This window comes from Centroberyx gerrardi, chromosome 7, assembly GCF_048128805.1.
Source record: "Centroberyx gerrardi isolate f3 chromosome 7, fCenGer3.hap1.cur.20231027, whole genome shotgun sequence".
In the NCBI taxonomy this organism is placed as follows: Eukaryota; Metazoa; Chordata; class Actinopteri; order Beryciformes; family Berycidae; genus Centroberyx; species Centroberyx gerrardi.
The window spans coordinates 17,240,070-17,259,012 of NC_136003.1; the positions used below are offsets into that span (position 1 = coordinate 17,240,070).

At 47.2% G+C, this 18,943-nt stretch overlaps 1 protein-coding gene across 1 annotated transcript; it reads right to left on the bottom strand.

Annotated features, from left to right (window-relative positions):
* Positions 1 to 1,615: 1,615 nt before the first annotated feature.
* On the bottom strand, positions 1,616 to 18,543 carry axin2 (axin 2 (conductin, axil)). The gene is made up of 11 exons (XM_071910447.2): positions 18,381 to 18,543; positions 16,005 to 16,930; positions 13,665 to 13,796; positions 11,479 to 11,581; positions 9,398 to 9,538; positions 8,766 to 9,286; positions 8,462 to 8,638; positions 8,048 to 8,266; positions 7,613 to 7,747; positions 6,632 to 6,799; positions 1,616 to 3,681 (listed from the first exon to the last, which is right to left on the bottom strand). Exons 2-11 carry the CDS (start codon positions 16,811 to 16,813, stop codon positions 3,555 to 3,557), a joined length of 2,532 nt encoding a protein of 843 aa, XP_071766548.1. The 5' UTR covers positions 16,814 to 16,930; positions 18,381 to 18,543; the 3' UTR covers positions 1,616 to 3,554.
* Positions 18,544 to 18,943: the final 400 nt, after the last annotated feature.

Genomic DNA, 18,943 nt, shown 5'->3' on the forward strand with positions numbered 1-18,943 from the left:
AGGGAATTAATTTCTCCTTACATGCACTGCTCTTGTCGACGTGAGGAGAGTGAGTGATGACCTACAGCCTTATATCAATGAGCAAAGAATCAGCTAAACAATTTTCTGTAGACTTACCAAAGGATTTGAGTCATAAAAATGGATGAAATAAATTCTTATTCTTCAAAGCACTTTCTATCAGCCTTCAAATGCCCCCAAATCTTAATACCAGTCTACTTTTAAAAAAAGCACCTACACAATTTTGAATAGCGGTCCAGGGTCTATCTAGCCCAGAGCACCCTTCAAAAAGATGACCCTATCTAAAATAGCCCTCTATACAAAGAGCAGTTCACAGGGCCTTCTGACAGGGAGCACTGCTGAATAAGAGCCTCTTAGTTCTAAAGATTCCAAAAGATGGCCTTCAAGTGTATGCACTGACCTTTGCTGATGAAAGCGCTGAAAATGCTATTTTAACAATATCATGATGCCCTTTCAATATGAAAGGCAGCATAAGCAACACTCTTAGCCAATGAAAGTGCAAAGAGAGAGGATGGTGGAGGGCCGTGGAGTGCAAAGGTGTGTGAAGATGTCAGTGTGCATGTCTGTGTACAAGCATAAGCAATTACATATTGAGATTGGATATGGTATTCTGATTACATTACATAAACATGTATGATCATAGATGTAAAGAAGACCAGCAACCAATGAGCTGCTGGACTCAGCAAAAACTGCATTAACATGGAGGAAAAGCTTGAGTACATGCTCAATAAAATGAATTTTAATTGCGTAAATATATATAATTGTGTTTGACAAATTGTCTTTTGAACAAAATTTGAAGGCACACCTAGAGCCTTATTTAAAAATACACTTGGATTTCATCTTCAGCTTGATTTTAAAGGATAGGTAAGGGATTTTTGGACCTATATATTATGTATAACTCCCATACAGACCTGCCAACAGCCTCTGAGAACATTATGATCTGTGACAGCTGTAGTGTACTTCAAACGATGAGCCTGTGGTGTTATCCTTCTCGCTTCTGCTTGCAAAACAATGCTGTATGTGTGAAGGTCCCACAAGAAGTTCCTCCAAAAGCAGCACAATAATCTACCAAGTGACTCCATGTTTTGGTGGTTTGTTGCAGAGTATAACCTCACACAGCTTTGATCCACACTGCATGTAAATTAGGTTACCGTAGGCTGCATGCAAATCACTGTGGCTTTTTATTACATCTATACTTGTGTAGGCCTATGTGCCATGTGAGGGGCTGACTGAAGAGGTAGAACCTTTTCAATGTCAATTTCAGGTTGGACAGTATAAATAATGATGTTGACTTGGATTTCTACTAATGCACAATTCTAATTTCAAATTTGATCTTCCAACATTTTTAATAAACACAGCACCAAAGCCACACCAGGTTGCTCTGCCACATGGGTAGAGAACCACTGATGGCCTATACCTATAAGTTACATTTATGCAGCAGCCTGAATTATTTTTTCAGCTACCTGCTGTAGTTATCATCTATACACTGGGATCTAATAGGGTCTAAGAAAAAGCCTACATTAACACTCACACAGTTCATAAAGTGCCACAGGAGGCATGTTTTACCATGTAAATAGCTGGATGACATCTACTTATGGCACACATCTGCCTAATATCTCATTAACACACACTTAGTCTCTCTCTCTCACACACACACACACACACACAGACAGAGGCTCTGGTGGCCAAATTACTGCTGCATGTTTTAATTTCCAACAGGGAGTAAATTAAGAGCTGATAATGGATGCAAATCTGGCTGAGATTTCTCACTGGGTCCAATGAGTTGCACTCTCCACAGCGGGGTGTGTGTGTTGAGTTTGTTCTGCACACAACACCATCCCAACGTCCCAATTAGAGCTAGGAAAATCCATAGGAACACCCCACCACTGTGCACAATAAACACACACACTCACACACACACTAAACGATAGGAAGCCATTTGCTCATTTGAAAAATATAACATTTTAATAAAGGCTACATCTCTTCATAATTACAATAATTAAAGTACCGAGGCATCTTTTCAACGGAGCTCTATAGAACGCATAATTTACAGTTTACAAGTGGAACCAAGGAAGCCATGAAAAATATTAGAAAACATAAACATGATGAAACGGATACTAAAGGCATAAAAATATCTTTTCAACATAAGGCCCCTTGTAAAAACCAAGGGAGTAATAGGACCCTGAAAACTGGGTAAAACACGGCACGGAATCCATGTAGGCACAGCTACTGTACTCAATTAAAACACTATGGACATAGTGTATCACCACCATCATTTTCATCTGCAGCTGACAGAGCAGGCTTGCAATACACACAGAGTAACCCTAGTCAAAAGCAACTCAATCACACATACACATAGGTAAGCAATTTGGGGAGCACATAATAGAGCTTTTGTTGGTATAACGTTAATATTGGTGCCAAGTGTAAACACGTTTTGGGGACTTGAGGACCTTTTCAGGGCAGTTTCCTCTTAGTAAAAAAAGGTAGGCTATTTGTGCGATGCCTGCACCACTGAAACAAAGGCACTAAGACGTGACAGATCAAGGCTAGCTGGGCAGAGTCCCAGAGTAGGGATCAAACATTAATAGCATTTTCTTTCCTTTTTTTTTTTTTATAGTACACTCGGGGGGGCCCTTCAGAGCAGATGGGGACACAGCCACAAATAGCACTGCAGTAGTATAATATTATCATAATTCAACTGATTTGGGAGCCATTCTCAAAGCTTCAGCAGTGAGCTCTCCAGCCAAGAGATCAGAGATGTCCCACAAAATCTATCGGAGCAAACAGGAGTGGGATGTTTGAAGTGGAAGTTTACAGTCCAACATGATGGGCCACAAATGAATAAAACTGTATTTTCTTTGCTTGACAATTTGCGCCCAAAAGGGGAAATCTTGGATGTGGAAAATTGGAGAACTTTCTCCGTCTCCAAGCAGCTTGTCCATGGCAGGACAATGGGGGTTGGGACAGGGACATTTTCAATAAATAGCAATATAAATCTTTACACAGCAACACGAGCATCACAATACAACGCAATGTACATGTATATCTGCATATACATATTAGCGGTGTGCTAGCGTGTGCCCATGGGCAGGACGCTGGCAGAGGCAGGGTCAGGTAGGGTGCCAGTCTCAAATTTGAACCCACTGCCCCGCCTCTTCGACGAGTGGTCATTCACCTAGAGTCTCTAGAGTTCTCTCTTCTGGAAACATGGAGATGTTTCAGAGTCCACCAGTACAGAGTCCGTCATTTTCTTCACTTCAAGGAGGGATGTTCACATGAATAGTCCTGTAATGGCGATAACTTGTCCTCCTTCCCTACTCCCTTCTCTCGCCGCGTTTCATCCAGTCCGTCTGTCCGAATCTTCATCAACATTCCTTCAGCAACATCTCCAGTCCCACAGTCTTAGCTTAAAGGACACACCAATCCTGCTTTGTGTGTGTGTGTGTGTGTGTGTGTGTGTGTGTGTGTGTGTGAAGGAGGATATCCATGGAGGTGTGAGGCGTCTGTAGGAGTGTATTCCATAACATGGGGAGGTCTCACTCCATCCTCTCCACCTTGCCCAGGATCTTGCCCTCGTAGGTAGGCAGCAGGGAGCAGTCGTCTGACACCTCCTCGAACACCGCGCCGCACTCAAACTCATCACTGGCCTTCTTGAAGTAGTACCTGCAACACAGAGAGAGGGCAAAGGGTTAGACAGGCAGACGATCATTTTATACAAAATAAAAACAGCATCAAGCACTATTCAAAATACATTTTCTCTGACATAAGGTATATGACGATATGGGCTAAAATCTGTGTAAATGTTTATGTGTGCATGTCTGTTAGTTAGCCTGTCCTAGGTTTAGCATGTTACCCCATCTAAATGAGCAATTGTTAAGAGGCCAGAGGACACAGGCACTGCGGATGACCCTAAAGGTCACAAAGGCCTCTCTCTTTCCACCTTTTGACTTCAGGCCTCAGTTCTGCCATCCACGAAAAGCCACTCTGAAAGCACAATTAACCAAGCCTGCTGAGGCTATAGGCTCCGGCTTTTCAGGACGGGGTGGAACCTGCTGCTATAAAGGCTTAGTCTAAAATAAGAGGCTCTCTTTTTATCCCTCCCTCCACCCCCTCTCTCCCTCTTTCTACTTCTTCCTTTCCTTTTCTCCATCTCTTCGTTGTGAGTTTTGCCCTGGCTAACAGGGGCCAATTAGGCCCTCGCGCAAATGAAGGGGTCCTTTGACAAAGGCTGAAATTTTGGGTGCCTGCAAGTCTGCCTGTCATAACCCCCGACTCCTACACACCCGCTTGCGCACACGTGTTAGCAGACACAGACACACACGAGCACAGGCTTTCGCTCACTCCTCATCCCCGTTTCATTATTATAGGAACAAAGAAAAGAACAGAGAGTGAAGGAGGAGAAAGAGCAAGCAGTACACTGTGTCCTGCCTTACCCCTGTTGATAGCATGAGCCCGGGCTCCCACTGAGAGCTATAGGAAGGGCAGCAGACGGCCAGCTTTTGGTGTGTGTGTGTGTGTCCAAAAAAAAAAAAAAATCTAAGGAGGGGCTTCTCGTCAGCCATGACTTCACTGGGCCATTAATGATGCAACCCCCCCATCCTCATTTTAGAGGAAGAGAAACCAGCAGGGGTGGGAGGGTTAGGGGGTCTCAGAATTCACTCATTAACTATGTAATGGAAAAATGCCTTGTTTTGCTCCATGTGTGGGGTGGTGTGTTGGAATGTGTGTATATTTGTGTGTGTTTGTGTGCATTTTGCTTTTTAACGAGAAGGGAGGCTGACGAAGTCATACAAACAATACTTATAAAATGAGAGCTATAGTCTTAAAAAAAAAAATCCTCGCAAAGGTGCCTGTGCGCACACATACCCCAATCAGCATAAGGGTGGTCACTAATAAAAGCAGCTACTTTTGAAATGCAGGAAGGCTTCAACTAAACGGGATACAAGAGGTCTCTCTCAGGGGAAAAAAAACTACTCTTAAAGTCTAAATAAGAATCATAATACTAATGCTGCTTTGCTGGGAAGTCCACCATTGTTCTCTCTCCCTGGCCAAGTTGAACTGGGTAAATAAGACGACATGAAAGAGCACAAGACACGCCTGATAATTGTATCCTTCTTTCTTTCTGGAGGAAGAAGAAGAGAAAAGAAAAAGTTGAGCCATCCTCCTCTTAAAAAAAAAAAATCTTCAAAGAGCCACGGATCTTATTTGCTGAGAGAGAGAGAGAGAGAGCGAGAGCGAGAGAGAGAGAGAGAGAGAGCGAGAGCGAGAGCGAGAGCGAGAGCGAGAGCGAGAGAGAGAGAGAGAGACAGAGAGAGACTGACTTTCCACTGGAACATGTTTTATGTGGCTAGATCTGTTTTTCCCCCCTTTCTCCCCTTCTCTCTCCGTTTGCACTGACATCTGGCACCAATATCGTCTGGCAGGGCCCGGCGGTACTGTTCTTTGTTGAACCACTGCCATGTTGAAATGACCCAACTCCACACATTCTCTGGCTGCTATTAAAGCCCTGCACAGCTCTCTTTCCAAAAATGTGGATGGTATGACACAGGAACTGAGAGAGAGAGAGAAGGGGGGGGGGGTTCTCCACAGACAGATGTGGAGAACTTGGGCTAAGTACTCGTCACACTTGATGATCGAAAAAGCTGCACACATCTGGCTAGGGAGGAAAGTTCCATCACTTCTTTTTGTTGCAGAAATCACCAGCTTGATATTAGAATTATTGACACAATACTCGATACATGACTGTCCCGGAGACCACGGCGGGTGAAACAAGAGGTGAATGTTTGATCGTTTCCTTCTAATGCCCACTGGAAAGGGGCAATCAAAGTCAAATCTCTCTCCGTAAACACACACTGAAGCTGTGCGGCCTCAGTCGGGGCTCTGTAGTATGGCAAACAAGCGGATCTGGCATTTAACAATCCGCCTTTCAAAAAATATCCATAAAATGATTACAACGTGTGTAAACATTGTGCGCGCTCAACGCAAGCACATTCATGCGTGCACACATGTACACACACACACACACACACGGGCAGAAAAAGAGCCCCTGATAGCATCAGTGAAGAATTTGCACGCTGGCCATTTGTGTGAGTCTTTGTTGGTTGAAATGAAAGGGGCCGGGGCTTCAAAGCCATGTGTATTAAGTGTGCCTTAGCATGGAAATCAATACCAGATGGGACCCAAATCGCTGCAGTTCAAACTCTCCCACTACCCCCCCCCCCCCCCTTCCTCCTCTCTCTCGTCCTTTCCTTTTCATTGCCCCCCACCCCCACCCCTCATCCTCCTCCCTAACCACAAACACAGGCCTGAATCTGACTGATTGCACACATACAAATAAACATTACGATGACAATACTCCACATACACTAGGATGAAGCACAAATGTGGAGGTGAATGTAGGGAATTAGGTCTGTAACAAATTTCACTGGGGACTGGACCCTTTCCTATCCATTATTTCCAATTTTAGGCTGCAACCTGTACATTATCTGCAAGTCAGTCTGTGTGTGTGCGTGTGTGTCTAAACACCAAAAGACAAAGGTCAAGCTCAACAGGGCATTAGTTCACTGTCCTAACTCTTTCACTGTGTATTTCTCCAGACGTTCTCTGTACCCACCTGTAGCTGCCCTTCTTGCGGAGCTGCTCCTTGAAGTGGCCCAGGGTGAGGCTGTGGCTCTTCATGGTCCTGCGGTAGGGGATCTCCTCACCGCAGAAGAAATACGTCACCACCGTCTCCCCGCTGCACACCCCGTGGCTTCCCGAACCCTTCTTACTCTCCTTCATCCTGACAGGAGAGAGAGAGAGGGAGAGTGTGAGGAGCAGTGGACACCCTCATGATGCTTCACAAGATAAATTATCAGAATGTTTACTATGACTAACAGTAGAGAAACCAGAAATAGAGCAACGCTTGGGAGGGACTATCACTAACAATGTGCTACTTAGATGGCTAGAATGTACAGAGGACAGCACTGAACTAGACATAACAGTATCCTGACTGATGAACAACACTAGTGAGAGTGACCCAGTGCCATCAGTGAGTGTGTGCTTGTGTGTTATGTGTGCATGGAGGGGAGGGGGACAGAGTATAATCAATTCCCCTTTAGCCATGTCCAAGGCTTTGTAGGCCTACTTCAGAGGAGCTCTCTCTCTCTTTTTGCAAAGCCCTGCTAGCCCCAGCCGGCTGCCAGCTCACTGAAGGGCAGCCAATTAAAAATTATATATATATATGAAAGGAATGTCTCAGTCAGGTGGTACACCACACACTCCCCACACACAGCACAAATATACAACAAGATTCATACACGCATAGGCAGAGTCATGCCTCTGTGCACACACGCTACGCTTTGCAAAGGGGGTCATCTTCTCTTTGGGGTGTGTGTGTGTGTGTGTACACGCGTGTGCAATGTGTATGCATGTACATGAGTACTCATCTAACTCTTCTCCCTACGTGTGCAGTGATCTAGCAGTGCAGGTGATGAGAAATAAGAGTTAAAAGGGTAGAAGTACACTGCAAGTTGGAGGCTAGGGCTGAGAGGAGGAGGAAGAGGAGCAGAAAGTAGGAGAGGAGAGGGAGGGCAGGACGCTAGAGGCATCGTACTCTTCTGATTGGAGACTGGGGCTGGTGGTGAGGAGGCCAGCAGGGCTGGGATTGGCTAGAGACAGGGGGACGGACCCCCCACACTGGACAGGCACTAGGTGGCTCTTCTCTCGCTGGAGATTGGATATTGAATGCCTGTGGAGAGATAAACCAGGAACTTGATTAATATGACTAATATTATACTGATATTTCTTTTGGTAATGTGCATGTAATGTGAAATATCAATACAGTTTGAGTTGTCTTAAAAAATGAAAAAACAAGTCTGGCATTGCCTTTGGATAGTTTAAAAAGTGGGAGGCCAAGCAGAAGTTCAAGAAAGCTTGAACTTCCAAATGAGTTGAAAAGCAGCCCAAGTCGATTGGCATTATTTGGAAACTGTCAAGAACTACTCTTTGTGCAGCACTGTACAAAATGTAGGTTTCTATGGAGCTGTACCTCTGCTTGGGGGTCTTGGTGGAGACCTCCTCCAGTCTGCGGCAGGCCTCCTCCAGCTGGGCCAGGGTGTTGGGTGGGGGCAGGGGTGGCATGGCAGGGTCCTGGATGAAGGGGTGGGCTGGCTGGTGGCTGCGCAGGTGGCCACAGCTGCCCCCACCACCCCAAGTGTGAGTCTGGGTAGAAGCGCCTCCACCAAAGGATTTCTTGGGGTTCTGGGTACTGCAAGGCAGAGAGGGGAGGAAAAACAGGCAGTCAGACTGGAGGCAATGGCAGCGTGGAATGATGGGACTTGTAATTCAGATCAACAGGATGGGAGCTCATAGTTGAAAAATAAATTTCACATGTTATGTTATGTGTGATGCTATAAAAAGGCTGAAAACTCCAGAAACACTTAATGTAATAGCCACTGCTCACCTGTGAGACTTGTGCCTGCCCTGCCGTTCACTCTCCAGCATCCACTGCCAGACATTCTGGGAGCGGTCGGTGGTGTCGGTGGGCAGCTGTAGGGGCCCGCCGTCCTCCATACACCTTTCTGCTACTCCATCCTCAGCCCCGGAACGACACACACGCCTGGACAGAGAGCTAGAACGCCTGAGTGGGAGGAGGAGAGGGATTAATGTTAGCATTGTTTTTATGCAACGGGCCCAAGAAAACAGGAATTAGAAAAGGACAAGAGAATCTAAAGGGATTTAAGGTCAAAGAAGTGCTTGGAACTGACCCTATACTGTTGTCCACTGGGGTGGCCCCACAAATCTCCCTGCCCAGGCTGCGGCTGCGCTGGTAAGGCGGACAGGGCTGGCACTCGCCGCTCCCCGAGCACAGGCCATGCACCCTGAGGGCCGCCTCCCTTTCAATCTGCTCCTTGCTCTTGGGACTGGCATGGTGGTGGATATAGTGGTGGTGGATGTGCTTGGTGTTCTGCCTGCTCACCAGGGCCCTGCTGGGGCCCAAGGCCAGAGTGAAGGCCCCCAGGTCAGGACTGGAGACAGAAGAAGGCTTCACAAGGGCCTTGATTCCAGAGCCTCCCCGGGGTAAGGGCCTGTGCTCCGGGGAGCGGGAGCGCGGTGAGTGACGGACCACGGCGGGGGATTGGCAGCCGGGGGTCTTAAGGACGCGAGAGAGGTGCTCGTCCAGGATAGCCTGGGGATCCTCATCAGAGGAGCCAGAGAGGAGAGCCAGGGGGTGGGGGGAGAGCTGGGGAGCACTTCCCATCATCTCTGCCTCTTCTCTTTCCTCCTCCTGCAAAAAAGACACCTATTGAGAAAAACTTCCAAGACACTTTTCAATGGACACCAATCTTACACAAACACACACGCACACGCACACACACACACACACACACGTGTATACCTCTTGAATCTGCTGTAGCCTCTCCTCCAGGGAATTCATGGTATCCTGCTCTCTCTTAAGCCTCTCCAGACGGGAGATGAGCTGGGCTGCAAACTCTGCCGGCTCCAACGGGACCATCTCCTTGGGAGGATGGCGGGTACGCTATGGGGAGAGGGAGACGCATTAGTTGTGCGATTCCTGGTATCCATCGCTCTCCTGCACCAAGCCTCAGCTCTCCCGACCTTCTCTAAAAACATCCATACTCCTCTCCTCTCTCCTTAGCTGTCTACATCTACACCTTGCCCTCCTCCTGTGCCCTCTTCCACCCCTGGCAGCATTGACCATGCCCACTCTCATCTAGCCAGCCACCGTGGGCTAGGGCTAGGGGGTTGTATTGAGGGGTGGCAGGGGTGGGTTTGGTCACGCTGGGCGAGGCCGCGGCTGGCTCCCTCTGTCATCATCAGCATGCCCCTCTGAAGTCAGCTCACTTCAAAGGCTCCCTCGTCAAATATCAAACACTCGCCAGGGAGAGAGGGTGGGGGAAGAAAGGGGTGGCGGAGGGAGGGATGGAGGGATAGATGGATGGGAAGCAGTGGCTTTACATCTAGGAATAAAAGCCACATATCGACAGGGGGTGGAAGAGAACTCCAGGGAGGGGAGGATGGGGGATTAAAGGAAGGGAGAAGTTGAGATTGGGAGATGTGTGCTGGCAGGAGGGGAGAGAGAAAGAGAGAAATGAAGAGAAGGAAGGATTGGGGGAGAGAGATAAAGGAGTCAAAAGGGGTGGGAGATCAGAAAGGTTGAGGTAATTTATTTCCCCCCCCTCGTCACACACCGGGCACCTTTGAGGTACAGTATAGTGACAGTATTGAGAATGTGTGTATATGCACACACATACACATCTTGTATTATTTGCATTTTTGCACTGAGGCTTCCTTGATTTTTCTACCTCTTTTTTGTTTCTCCCATCCCTTTGTAGTAGGGATGAAGGGGAGAAAAGAGAGTGAGAAAAAGAGGAGCTGTCTGATGCAGCCTGGGGCTGGTGCACAATGGGAATGGCAGCCATCACCAAAATCAGACGGGAAACAAAAACAAGAATAAAAGAGAAAATAAAGAGAAGGGGGACAGTGGGACAAGAGTGGAACCAACCTGCACACCATCCTTTCCTTGCTCATTCTCAAGAATACAAGCAATCTCACAATGTCTCACAATGTTGAAAGAAATGGGGTTAAACAAAGTTCTGTTTTAACAAGCTACTTCTATTATCCCCCTCCCCCTTTTATGAAACTCCCTTCCTGTCCCCCTCTCTCAACCTGAAGTTAGCTTCTCTGAAGCCTTAAGCTACCAACTCCCCTCTGACCCACTGAGAGCTCACATGACACGCTCAAACTCTTCCCTCAGATCCCTCACTTTTAGGGGAGGGGTGCTGGCTGAGAGGGGGAAAGTGTGTGTGTGTGTGTGTGTGTGTGTGGGGGGGTGCTGTGGAAAAAAGGGGGCCAGCTCTGTTGGAAGTTGTCACTTCCCTGTGCGTTTGCTCCATTCATCCTCTGATCAAAGCGCTGCGTGTGCATATGTGTGTGTGTCTGAGTGTGCCTGTGTGTGCCTGTGTATCTGTGTGTGTTTGTTAGGAGCCTGGCTGATTTCAGAGCCCTCGGGATAAAGCGGCAGAGATCTTCCCCATCTCTCCCTATTCTCCATATTTACAGCGTCGGTAGGGAAGAAAAACCCTGGTGTGTTCCGAGCGCTGCGGCGATAAACAGCTTAGAGACCTCCCCGTCTCCCGCAGACTTCAAGGAAACCTAATGGGGGTGTAGGTGACACCAAAGGTAGCGAGGGTGCTTGTGTTTGCGTGTGTGGGTGTGTGTGGGTGTGTGTGTGTGCGAGTGTGCGTGAGTGTGTGCGTGTGTGGGAGGTTGGGTCTTTGACGTTACTCTTCAGATCTTTGTTGGTGTTGTTGAATTGAGAATGCCGAATACAGTTTGTGCGGTACTATTCATAGAACCAAGAGAGACCCGGAACAGAGGGTGGTATGGAAATTACACTGTGGGACCCAGGTTCAAAAAGACTTCTGAGCGTCTGTGTGTGTGTGTATGTGTACTTACAGGGAAGGCAGGCAGAGAGACTTGGCTGTTCATCCTCATGTTGCGCTGCATCTCTCTCTGTAGCTGTTTCTTGGAGCCCAGTTTATACGGAGGGATGCCATCTCTACCATAAAAAACACAAAAAATCAAATCGGTCAATTAACCAATCAGAAGCACCAATAAAGTCCACACAACCATCCAGGAAGAAGCTTGTTAGCCATCTGGGTAGATCAAACACACTCCAAGCAAGAAGTAATTCAATTTATTAATTCTCCCATCTACTTTGGCTTTTCATCTTTCAGGCTTAATTTGAGAACACAAGTGGCTATTCAGAGGTAAACGATGCCAAGATTTCAGGTCTTGTGTGTGTGTTTGAGCAGAGCGGGTAAGATGGTTCTGAGTGAGGGGTACGGGGTTTTGTTTGCCCTAGAAATGACACTCATCTTCAGTTCTGGCTCCAGCACTGCACTGGGCACCCTGCTGGCCACTTCTTTTCAATACAGCACACACATCTGCAGTAACACTGCACTAGGCTCTAATGAGGAGTGTTAGCATTAGCATTCCCCTGTTGACTTTTATATTGAGCCGAGGACACAGTTAGCATTAGCTACTCCTGATACGTATCTAGACGAATACTGCAGGGACAGGACCCAAGGGTGTTGCTAACCTGGTTAAAGCTAGCCAAGGGACCGAATGGCTGACTAGCTAAAAAGGGAAATCAAACAACAAACGGTAAAACTCGAGCTTCAAACTGAAGCACTTGACAAGGTAAATCAGTGTCTTTTCTCCTATGCTAAACAGCAGTTTCCTGTTGACCTAGCCTAACTGAGGAGCACTTTTCCACTCTTGCTTTGAAATGCCACAGTCATGCGCATAAGCACCACCCCCCCACCCCCCCTCCAATCTTCATTTGGCAAGCGCTGCCGCAGCCAGCCTCTGATCTCCGCACATCAAAAGGCTGGTTTGTAAGATAAGGTAATGTTTGAAGTCTGCGCAGCTGCATTCCCCAGCGTCCAAGCAAATCCATAAATAAGATATAAGCAAAAATCCCCCCTCCACCACTCTCTTTCTCTTCCCACCCAACCACCTCCTCCCCCCTATTGCTTTTTTCCTTTTCTATTCTTTTCTTTATCTGTAAATGAGATTCAAATGTTTCTGAGCCCTTTTAACCGACCTAAAGAGAAGCAGATATTCTGATCAAGGCCAGCGCAACGAGGAAGTGGGGGTGGGGGGGGGGGGTGGGGGGTTATGTCCCTGTGGCCAGGCCTTTGTCACTGCACTGGGCAAAGTACAGCAGCGTAGGGCTATATGGGCCCCGGTCTCTTTGAAGCAGGGCTGTATAGAGATATGCTCGAGCAGAGACTCCCTGTTGTAAAAACCTCTTTATAGCTGTCATATTCATCAAAGGCCCCCCCCGCTGGTTGTAAAGAACATTAGTGTCCCAGTCTTTGAATAGCTTCGGCTTGGTCATCATTAGCCATGCTGCTGCACTGATATCATCCACGTAGACATGTCCCATGTGAGTTGAGGTAAAGGGGAACCTGTAAAAGATGTTTCTGCGTTCTCTCTAGAAACAGCTGACTTGCGCGTTCCTGGCCTTGAGCTGTGGACCGTGCAATGACTTCATTGTACCTCGTCACATGAGCGACACGCAATTACGCCAAGTCATCCTCAGGTGAACGAGAACTTTGGCACGTACACAGACCAACACAAACCACACATACACAGTGGCAGAACGCCTCATACGCCTGCTTTTTTGTGAAACTATCTCACCAACAGCCAACGCTTCCACTGCTGAGCCAACTGTACAGCAGCTCCGTATCTTCCCATTTCTGGGGCTAACGTAAAGACTGACAGAGCCATCTTGCATATATAATTGTATCAGAGATCAACAGAAAAAGAAATGTATTTGGATCCAGGGTTTTCAGCTGGAGTTTGGGGCTATGACTCCTCACAAACCTTCCCACTGAGGTAGCCCATGCTGAATCCTGGCCCTTCCAGTGTCTTGCCATTTTTTGAATCACCAGTTCCATTCATTGCAGCAAACCATTCTGTCAATTTAGTTATAACTCCCATTGTCCAACAATCGGCTCTGGAAGCTGACACTTGATCTTTTTTTGATTTCCACACCACTTCATTTCACATTCTTCAAACACTCACCTGTACACGCATATTCACACACACACGCTTGGTTAAAGTTCACTTACACACTGCTGTCAGTCATGGACATGGAGTCATCCGTCATGGCGTCACTGGACACCTCGCTGTCGTTGGTGCTGGTGGCTGGGGCGAAGGAGCCCACATGGTAGGGGTTGACTGGGTCCGCTCTCCTGTACGATCTGGGCAGGTGACAAAAGCAGAGAGCAGGTTAACACCAATACGACACTATAAGACAGTACACGTATGTTGAGATCTGTTTAGTCAAGACCATCTGTGTGCTTGTATGCATTTGAGGGTCTAATGACACCAACAAGATGTGTGTATGTGTGTGTGTGACATTGCCGGCTACCACCAACCACTAGACCCTGTAGGGCTTTAGGAATGTGACAGGACACTCTGGGGAATGGCAACCTCCCTCCCTCAAACGCAAGTTCCTCCGCTTGCCTAACACATGACTGCACTGCACAGACTTTGGTTTTCTACTTATGCACTAAGACACTCTTTATCCCTTCTTATATAGCCTACAATTTCTCTCTTTCCATTGCTCTCATTCGCACTCACTCTTTCCTCAGCATTCATCTCCTGCTGTGCATGCATTCTTGCCATGGTACAGGAGGAGGAGAAAGGAAGGAGTGACCAAAAAAAAAAAGGAAAGAGCGGAAGCGTGAGAGTGTGTCAGAGAGGGAAAGAAAGGGGAGAGGAAAAAAAGGGGGGTCTCTTTATGAGGGGACACAGAGAGAGAGAGAGAGAGAGAGAGAGAGAGAGAGAGAGAGAGAGAGAGAGAGAGAGAGAGAGAGAGAGAGAGAGAAAGAGAAAGAGAGAGAGAGGAGAAGGAGAGAGACCCAGCATGACTAAAGCTCTAGGCCCCCAGCTCCAGGCTGACCTTCAGAGGGGCTTGCAAAGAGTCAGGTATTTAACACAGCTGGCCTTGCATTCTTCCCTCCCTCCCTCTCTCTAACCCCCTCATTCATCCTTTTCTCCCCCCCTCTTTCTTTCATGAGGCGCACTCCCTCCTCCTCCTCCCCACTACCCCTCTCTCTGTCCTTCTTTCCGCTCTCTTTCCCCTCACTTTCGCTCCAAAAGCATGCCTCGTAGTCCCCATCCCCGAGTTTTCAAAAGGAAAAAAGATAAAAGTGGAGAAGGAGGGGGAAAACAGCAAAGGAGGGAATCAGAGGAGAATCGACGCAAACAAGAAAGGAGGGAAAGGGAAGAGGGGGTTGGGGGGGTGATTCTGCACTGTAGCTGCTGCTGTTCGGGGTTTGTTTTCTTTTTTAAGAGAACCTGAATCAGATGAGAAGAGGTGAGGAGAGGGAAGCGGAAGAGGGAGAAATGGGTTCCACATGTTTGAGTCGGTAGAGTGACAATGAGAGGGGAGAAAAAAGGCACCGGGGCTCCATGTCAAAAGGAGGACTATTCTCTCGGTCTGGCTAACAAGCATTAAACTAACAGACAGCCTGGGATGTGAACCCGTGAAGCCCCCCCACCCCCCATCAATCCATGCTGTCAACTGTCAGTTTAGTCCCTGTTTGCTTAGCCTGCCATGCCCATTATAAAAGTCATCATCTCCAAGGTGATTCTCTGCCCCATTAGCAACAGTACAACCAGATGATGATCCCCATGCTACCACTTGTACCATCTGAAATGATTGTAGTCAAGGGTTTCTAACACAGTGGGCCAAGCATGTGTATAATCACCCATTTCACTTGGTATGAAAAAAACATTCTCCAAAACAACTTTATGTTTTGTTTTTGCATTTTCAATCTCAACAGTGATTTTACTCTTTTAAAATTGACAGATTTCTATACAAGGCCATAATAATAGCAATGCACTTGCAAAAGAGGCTATATAATATCCATTCTAATACAGCCATCCATGATGTTATAGATTTATATTGCTGCCAAAGGCTTAAGGACAGTGCGGTTGAGGAGGCATAGCACAGCAATGGCATCATCTATTATTTGCTGGCTGGGGCCAGGGCCAGGGCCAGGCTGCTCTGTGAACTTCCCCGTGGAAGACGATCCCTCTTTCTGCGGAACTATTTCAAAGCCCCGGAAACCCAGGCGAGCGCCAGCAGAGGGCTGCGCTGGAGATGTGGAGAGAGAGAGAGAGAGATAGAAAGAGAGACAGAGAGAGAGAGAGAGAGACAGACAGAGAGAGAGAGAGAGAGAGAGAGAGAGAGAGAGAGAGAGAGAGACTTAACGTGTTCCAAGAGTTGGCTACAGAAAACCATGTTTTGCGCTTTTACGCACGCGTGACCCCGCTGTACAGAGGAGAATGTTAACAGTTAGCGATAGTGTGAAATTGCATGGATGTTTATAGCATGAATTCCGGTTTGAACAATAAGCTTCCACATCAGAGCCTGAATAGGGATCAAGAGGCAGCCTTACCTGTATCCCTTCTCCATCACCTCCACTGCCCTCATGGACACGGTGGCCCTCAGCGCCTTCGCCGAAAGTCCAACCAGTGCTTTGGCTTTGAAATCACAACTCCACTCCTCTTCCTCGTTAAGCGTGGGCAGGTATCCACATACTACTTTCAGATCGCCCAAACCGTTTGGGTTGACGTGACTCGGGTTTTCTCCCCCAGTCCTCACGTACTCGAGGTAAATGTCAGAGGTTAGAAACATCTGGTAGGCGTTCTCCTCCATGGTGGTTTGGATCTCGGTCTGCGCCTGGTCGAACATCGCCGAGTCTATCTGTTGCTTCTTGATATTATCCCGTATGAAGGTTTTAGTCGCGGGCTTGAGCTGCTTGGCGACTATGCTGTTGTTTTCGATGTAGCGCTTATAAATTGCTTTGGCAACTCGCTGCGTTTTGGTATCCTTGAGGTCCATTTGCCTGAACCCGTTGCAGGCGAACCAAAAGTCTAAAGTGTCGACGCATTTCTCTCGCTCCAGGAATGTCCTAAAAAGAAGAGCACCGTCTTGGTCCCCGAGGAGAGAGTGCAAAGACTTGGTCCATCGGGAAAGCGGCGAATCCGGGGAGGCACTCCCCTCTGGCTCCCCAAGACCATCCTCGTTTCTCCTCGCCGAGGAACCGGGAGAGTCAAGCAAAACAGATTTGGGGGTATCCAGGCGCCTCATCATTGCGAGTTTGCCGGGGTAGCAGGGCGCCTCGCCCTCCTCCCCGGGCACCGGGGGTCGAGGAGCATCTTCTCGGAAACTACTGGCGATATGGTCCATAAGCGCCCGGCTCATGGCTCCGGAGGCAGTAGGAGAAAGCTGTGTGTTGTTCGCCTCCTCTGAGCTTCTACTGTAATCTCCTCACTCTCTTATGTCAGCGGGGGAGCTTCTCTCTGCCTGCCCGTCTTCTCTCTGAAACACAAAGTATTGATCTAATCAAAACCAGATCCGCCCCAACTTCAAAGGGGAGAGACGCAGTAGAGTCTTTTCAGACCCTCGCTGACTTTCACAGAAAAGACACAGGCTAGTCCAAAGAGAAAATGCTGCAGCAGTTTTACATACAGCAGTTTTAGCAATTCCTCATATTTGATCTTAACCAGGCATATAATATCTACTGGGATACTGGTTTGGTAGCAAATTAACCAGAATTAAACAGTGAATTCGCACATGCAGTATCGATGAGAAAGCCAAACCAGCTGAGTGATGCCTTTACTGATTCTACATCATCTTGCTCCCTTTCATTAACTACACGAGAAGTAATAAGACACGTCTGCCATGCAAGAATACGAACTGAGCACCATCAATAGAAGTCATTTAGCCTATAAAATGCAAGGATATTACACACGGACAGAGGTTTATTAACGCTTCCGGATCCATCAAGCCTGGTGTCAGGCTTATAACCTGTCAGTCTACCGCAGAATGCAAGCACATGTCTTCTATCCATCCATGCCACTTTCTAATTTATGAGACATTTATCGTTTCTACATCACATTACCTGCGACTAAATCGCACCGAATGGAGACATCGGTGTCAACGTGTTGGACACTGATGTGGGACAAACTCAGTTGTATCGAAAAACGTGACTAAAATAGTTAATGGGAGTTAACTGGCTGCGTTTGGTGAAGCCTAGAGCCTAATCATCCTTAAATGTCCAACGAGTCAAATCTGCACATCCACACACATCTGCTCTTTCATGATCGCAAAGATAATATGCAATTGGTTACAGATGGTCGCTTCTACATCCCAAATCAGCTATTTTATAGGCTAAGCGACTGGTGTGCAACATTGCAGATGTCACTTTGTATCACACTGATACAGTTACATTGCCCAAGTGTTACAAATCGGAACAATACGAACTCCTGTCAGAGAGCAAAAAAAGAGCATCGGACACAGTTGCAACTCCCAATCTTCTTTACGAAATAAAACTACTTTCCAAAAAATGGGCAACACTTTAAAATCGATTTCTATGTGACCTTATACATTATTGCATATGAATGCAAAATCAGCCATGGAAATACTGTCACGTAAAATAATGTAAAGTTTCTTTACACTTAAGGCCAAAAAAACAACCCCTTTTCAACGTCCAACCCCAAGTACACAAAAGTCTCAGATCTTGTGGGGGAGGAATTCCACAGAAAGAAATGAATACTTCTTAGAGCATATTTTAACTTCAAAAAGCCAGTCTAAACTCAAAGCCACGAGAGGAAAATTTATACAAAATTATTCAACCCGCTTTTTGGGTCTCTAAACGTATGAAAAGGCGTTCATTTTTTGCAACATTACTTCAAAGGCGAGTCAACAGCACATCAAAGGGAACTCCAATGGGGGCCAGTTTGAGGAGGCACACACTCTTGTAACTTACCATCGATCCATGAGTTCGCTCCTCAAATAAAACTCCAGTTTTTATCCACAAAGAACGCATATAATCCACAGTACTCGACTCCACTGCGAGTCCACATACAGTCCGTTCAGTTTTGAGTCGGCTACAGAGAGAAAAATGTACTCTCCAGAAAAAAAATACCGCTTTTCTCCCTCCTCCTTTTTCCTCCCAACGGTTTCAGGCTGCCATGCCGTACGGTAGGTCTCTCCTGTAGGCGACTCCAACACCAACTGAACGGAGAGGCTGGAACAGCGCACTTCAAAGTGAGGAACCGACTGCCGGGTCCCGAAAGCTGCATAAAAAACAATTGCTGCCTGATGCCTCCGAAAAAATAAAACAGGGCGCGGAGATTTCTAGATACGGAGCATCCACTCGGTGTGTAACGTATTTTAAAGGTTGCCCGGTGTGTTTCCCCCATAAGCGGTCTTTTTCATATTTTACCGAGCTTTTCCCAGATCACAAAGTTACAACTACATGGCGAGGACCTTATCAAAGACAAGCAATCTTGAGCCAACTCCCCGAGGCTTTGGAACGTCAGAAGTAAC

Bases quoted from the DNA above. Each gene is read 5' to 3' on its own strand.
- axin2 (XM_071910447.2), bottom strand. From the start codon at position 16,813: ATGAGCCGGGCGCTTATGGACCATATCGCCAGTAGTTTCCGAGAAGAT. The intron at 7,748-8,047 runs GTACAGCTCCAT...ATCTCTCCACAG, and splicing joins ACCAAGACCCCCAAGCAGAG to GCATTCAATATCCAATCTCC. The intron at 3,682-6,631 runs GTGGGTACAGAG...TCTGTGTTGCAG, and splicing joins CGCAAGAAGGGCAGCTACAG to GTACTACTTCAAGAAGGCCA.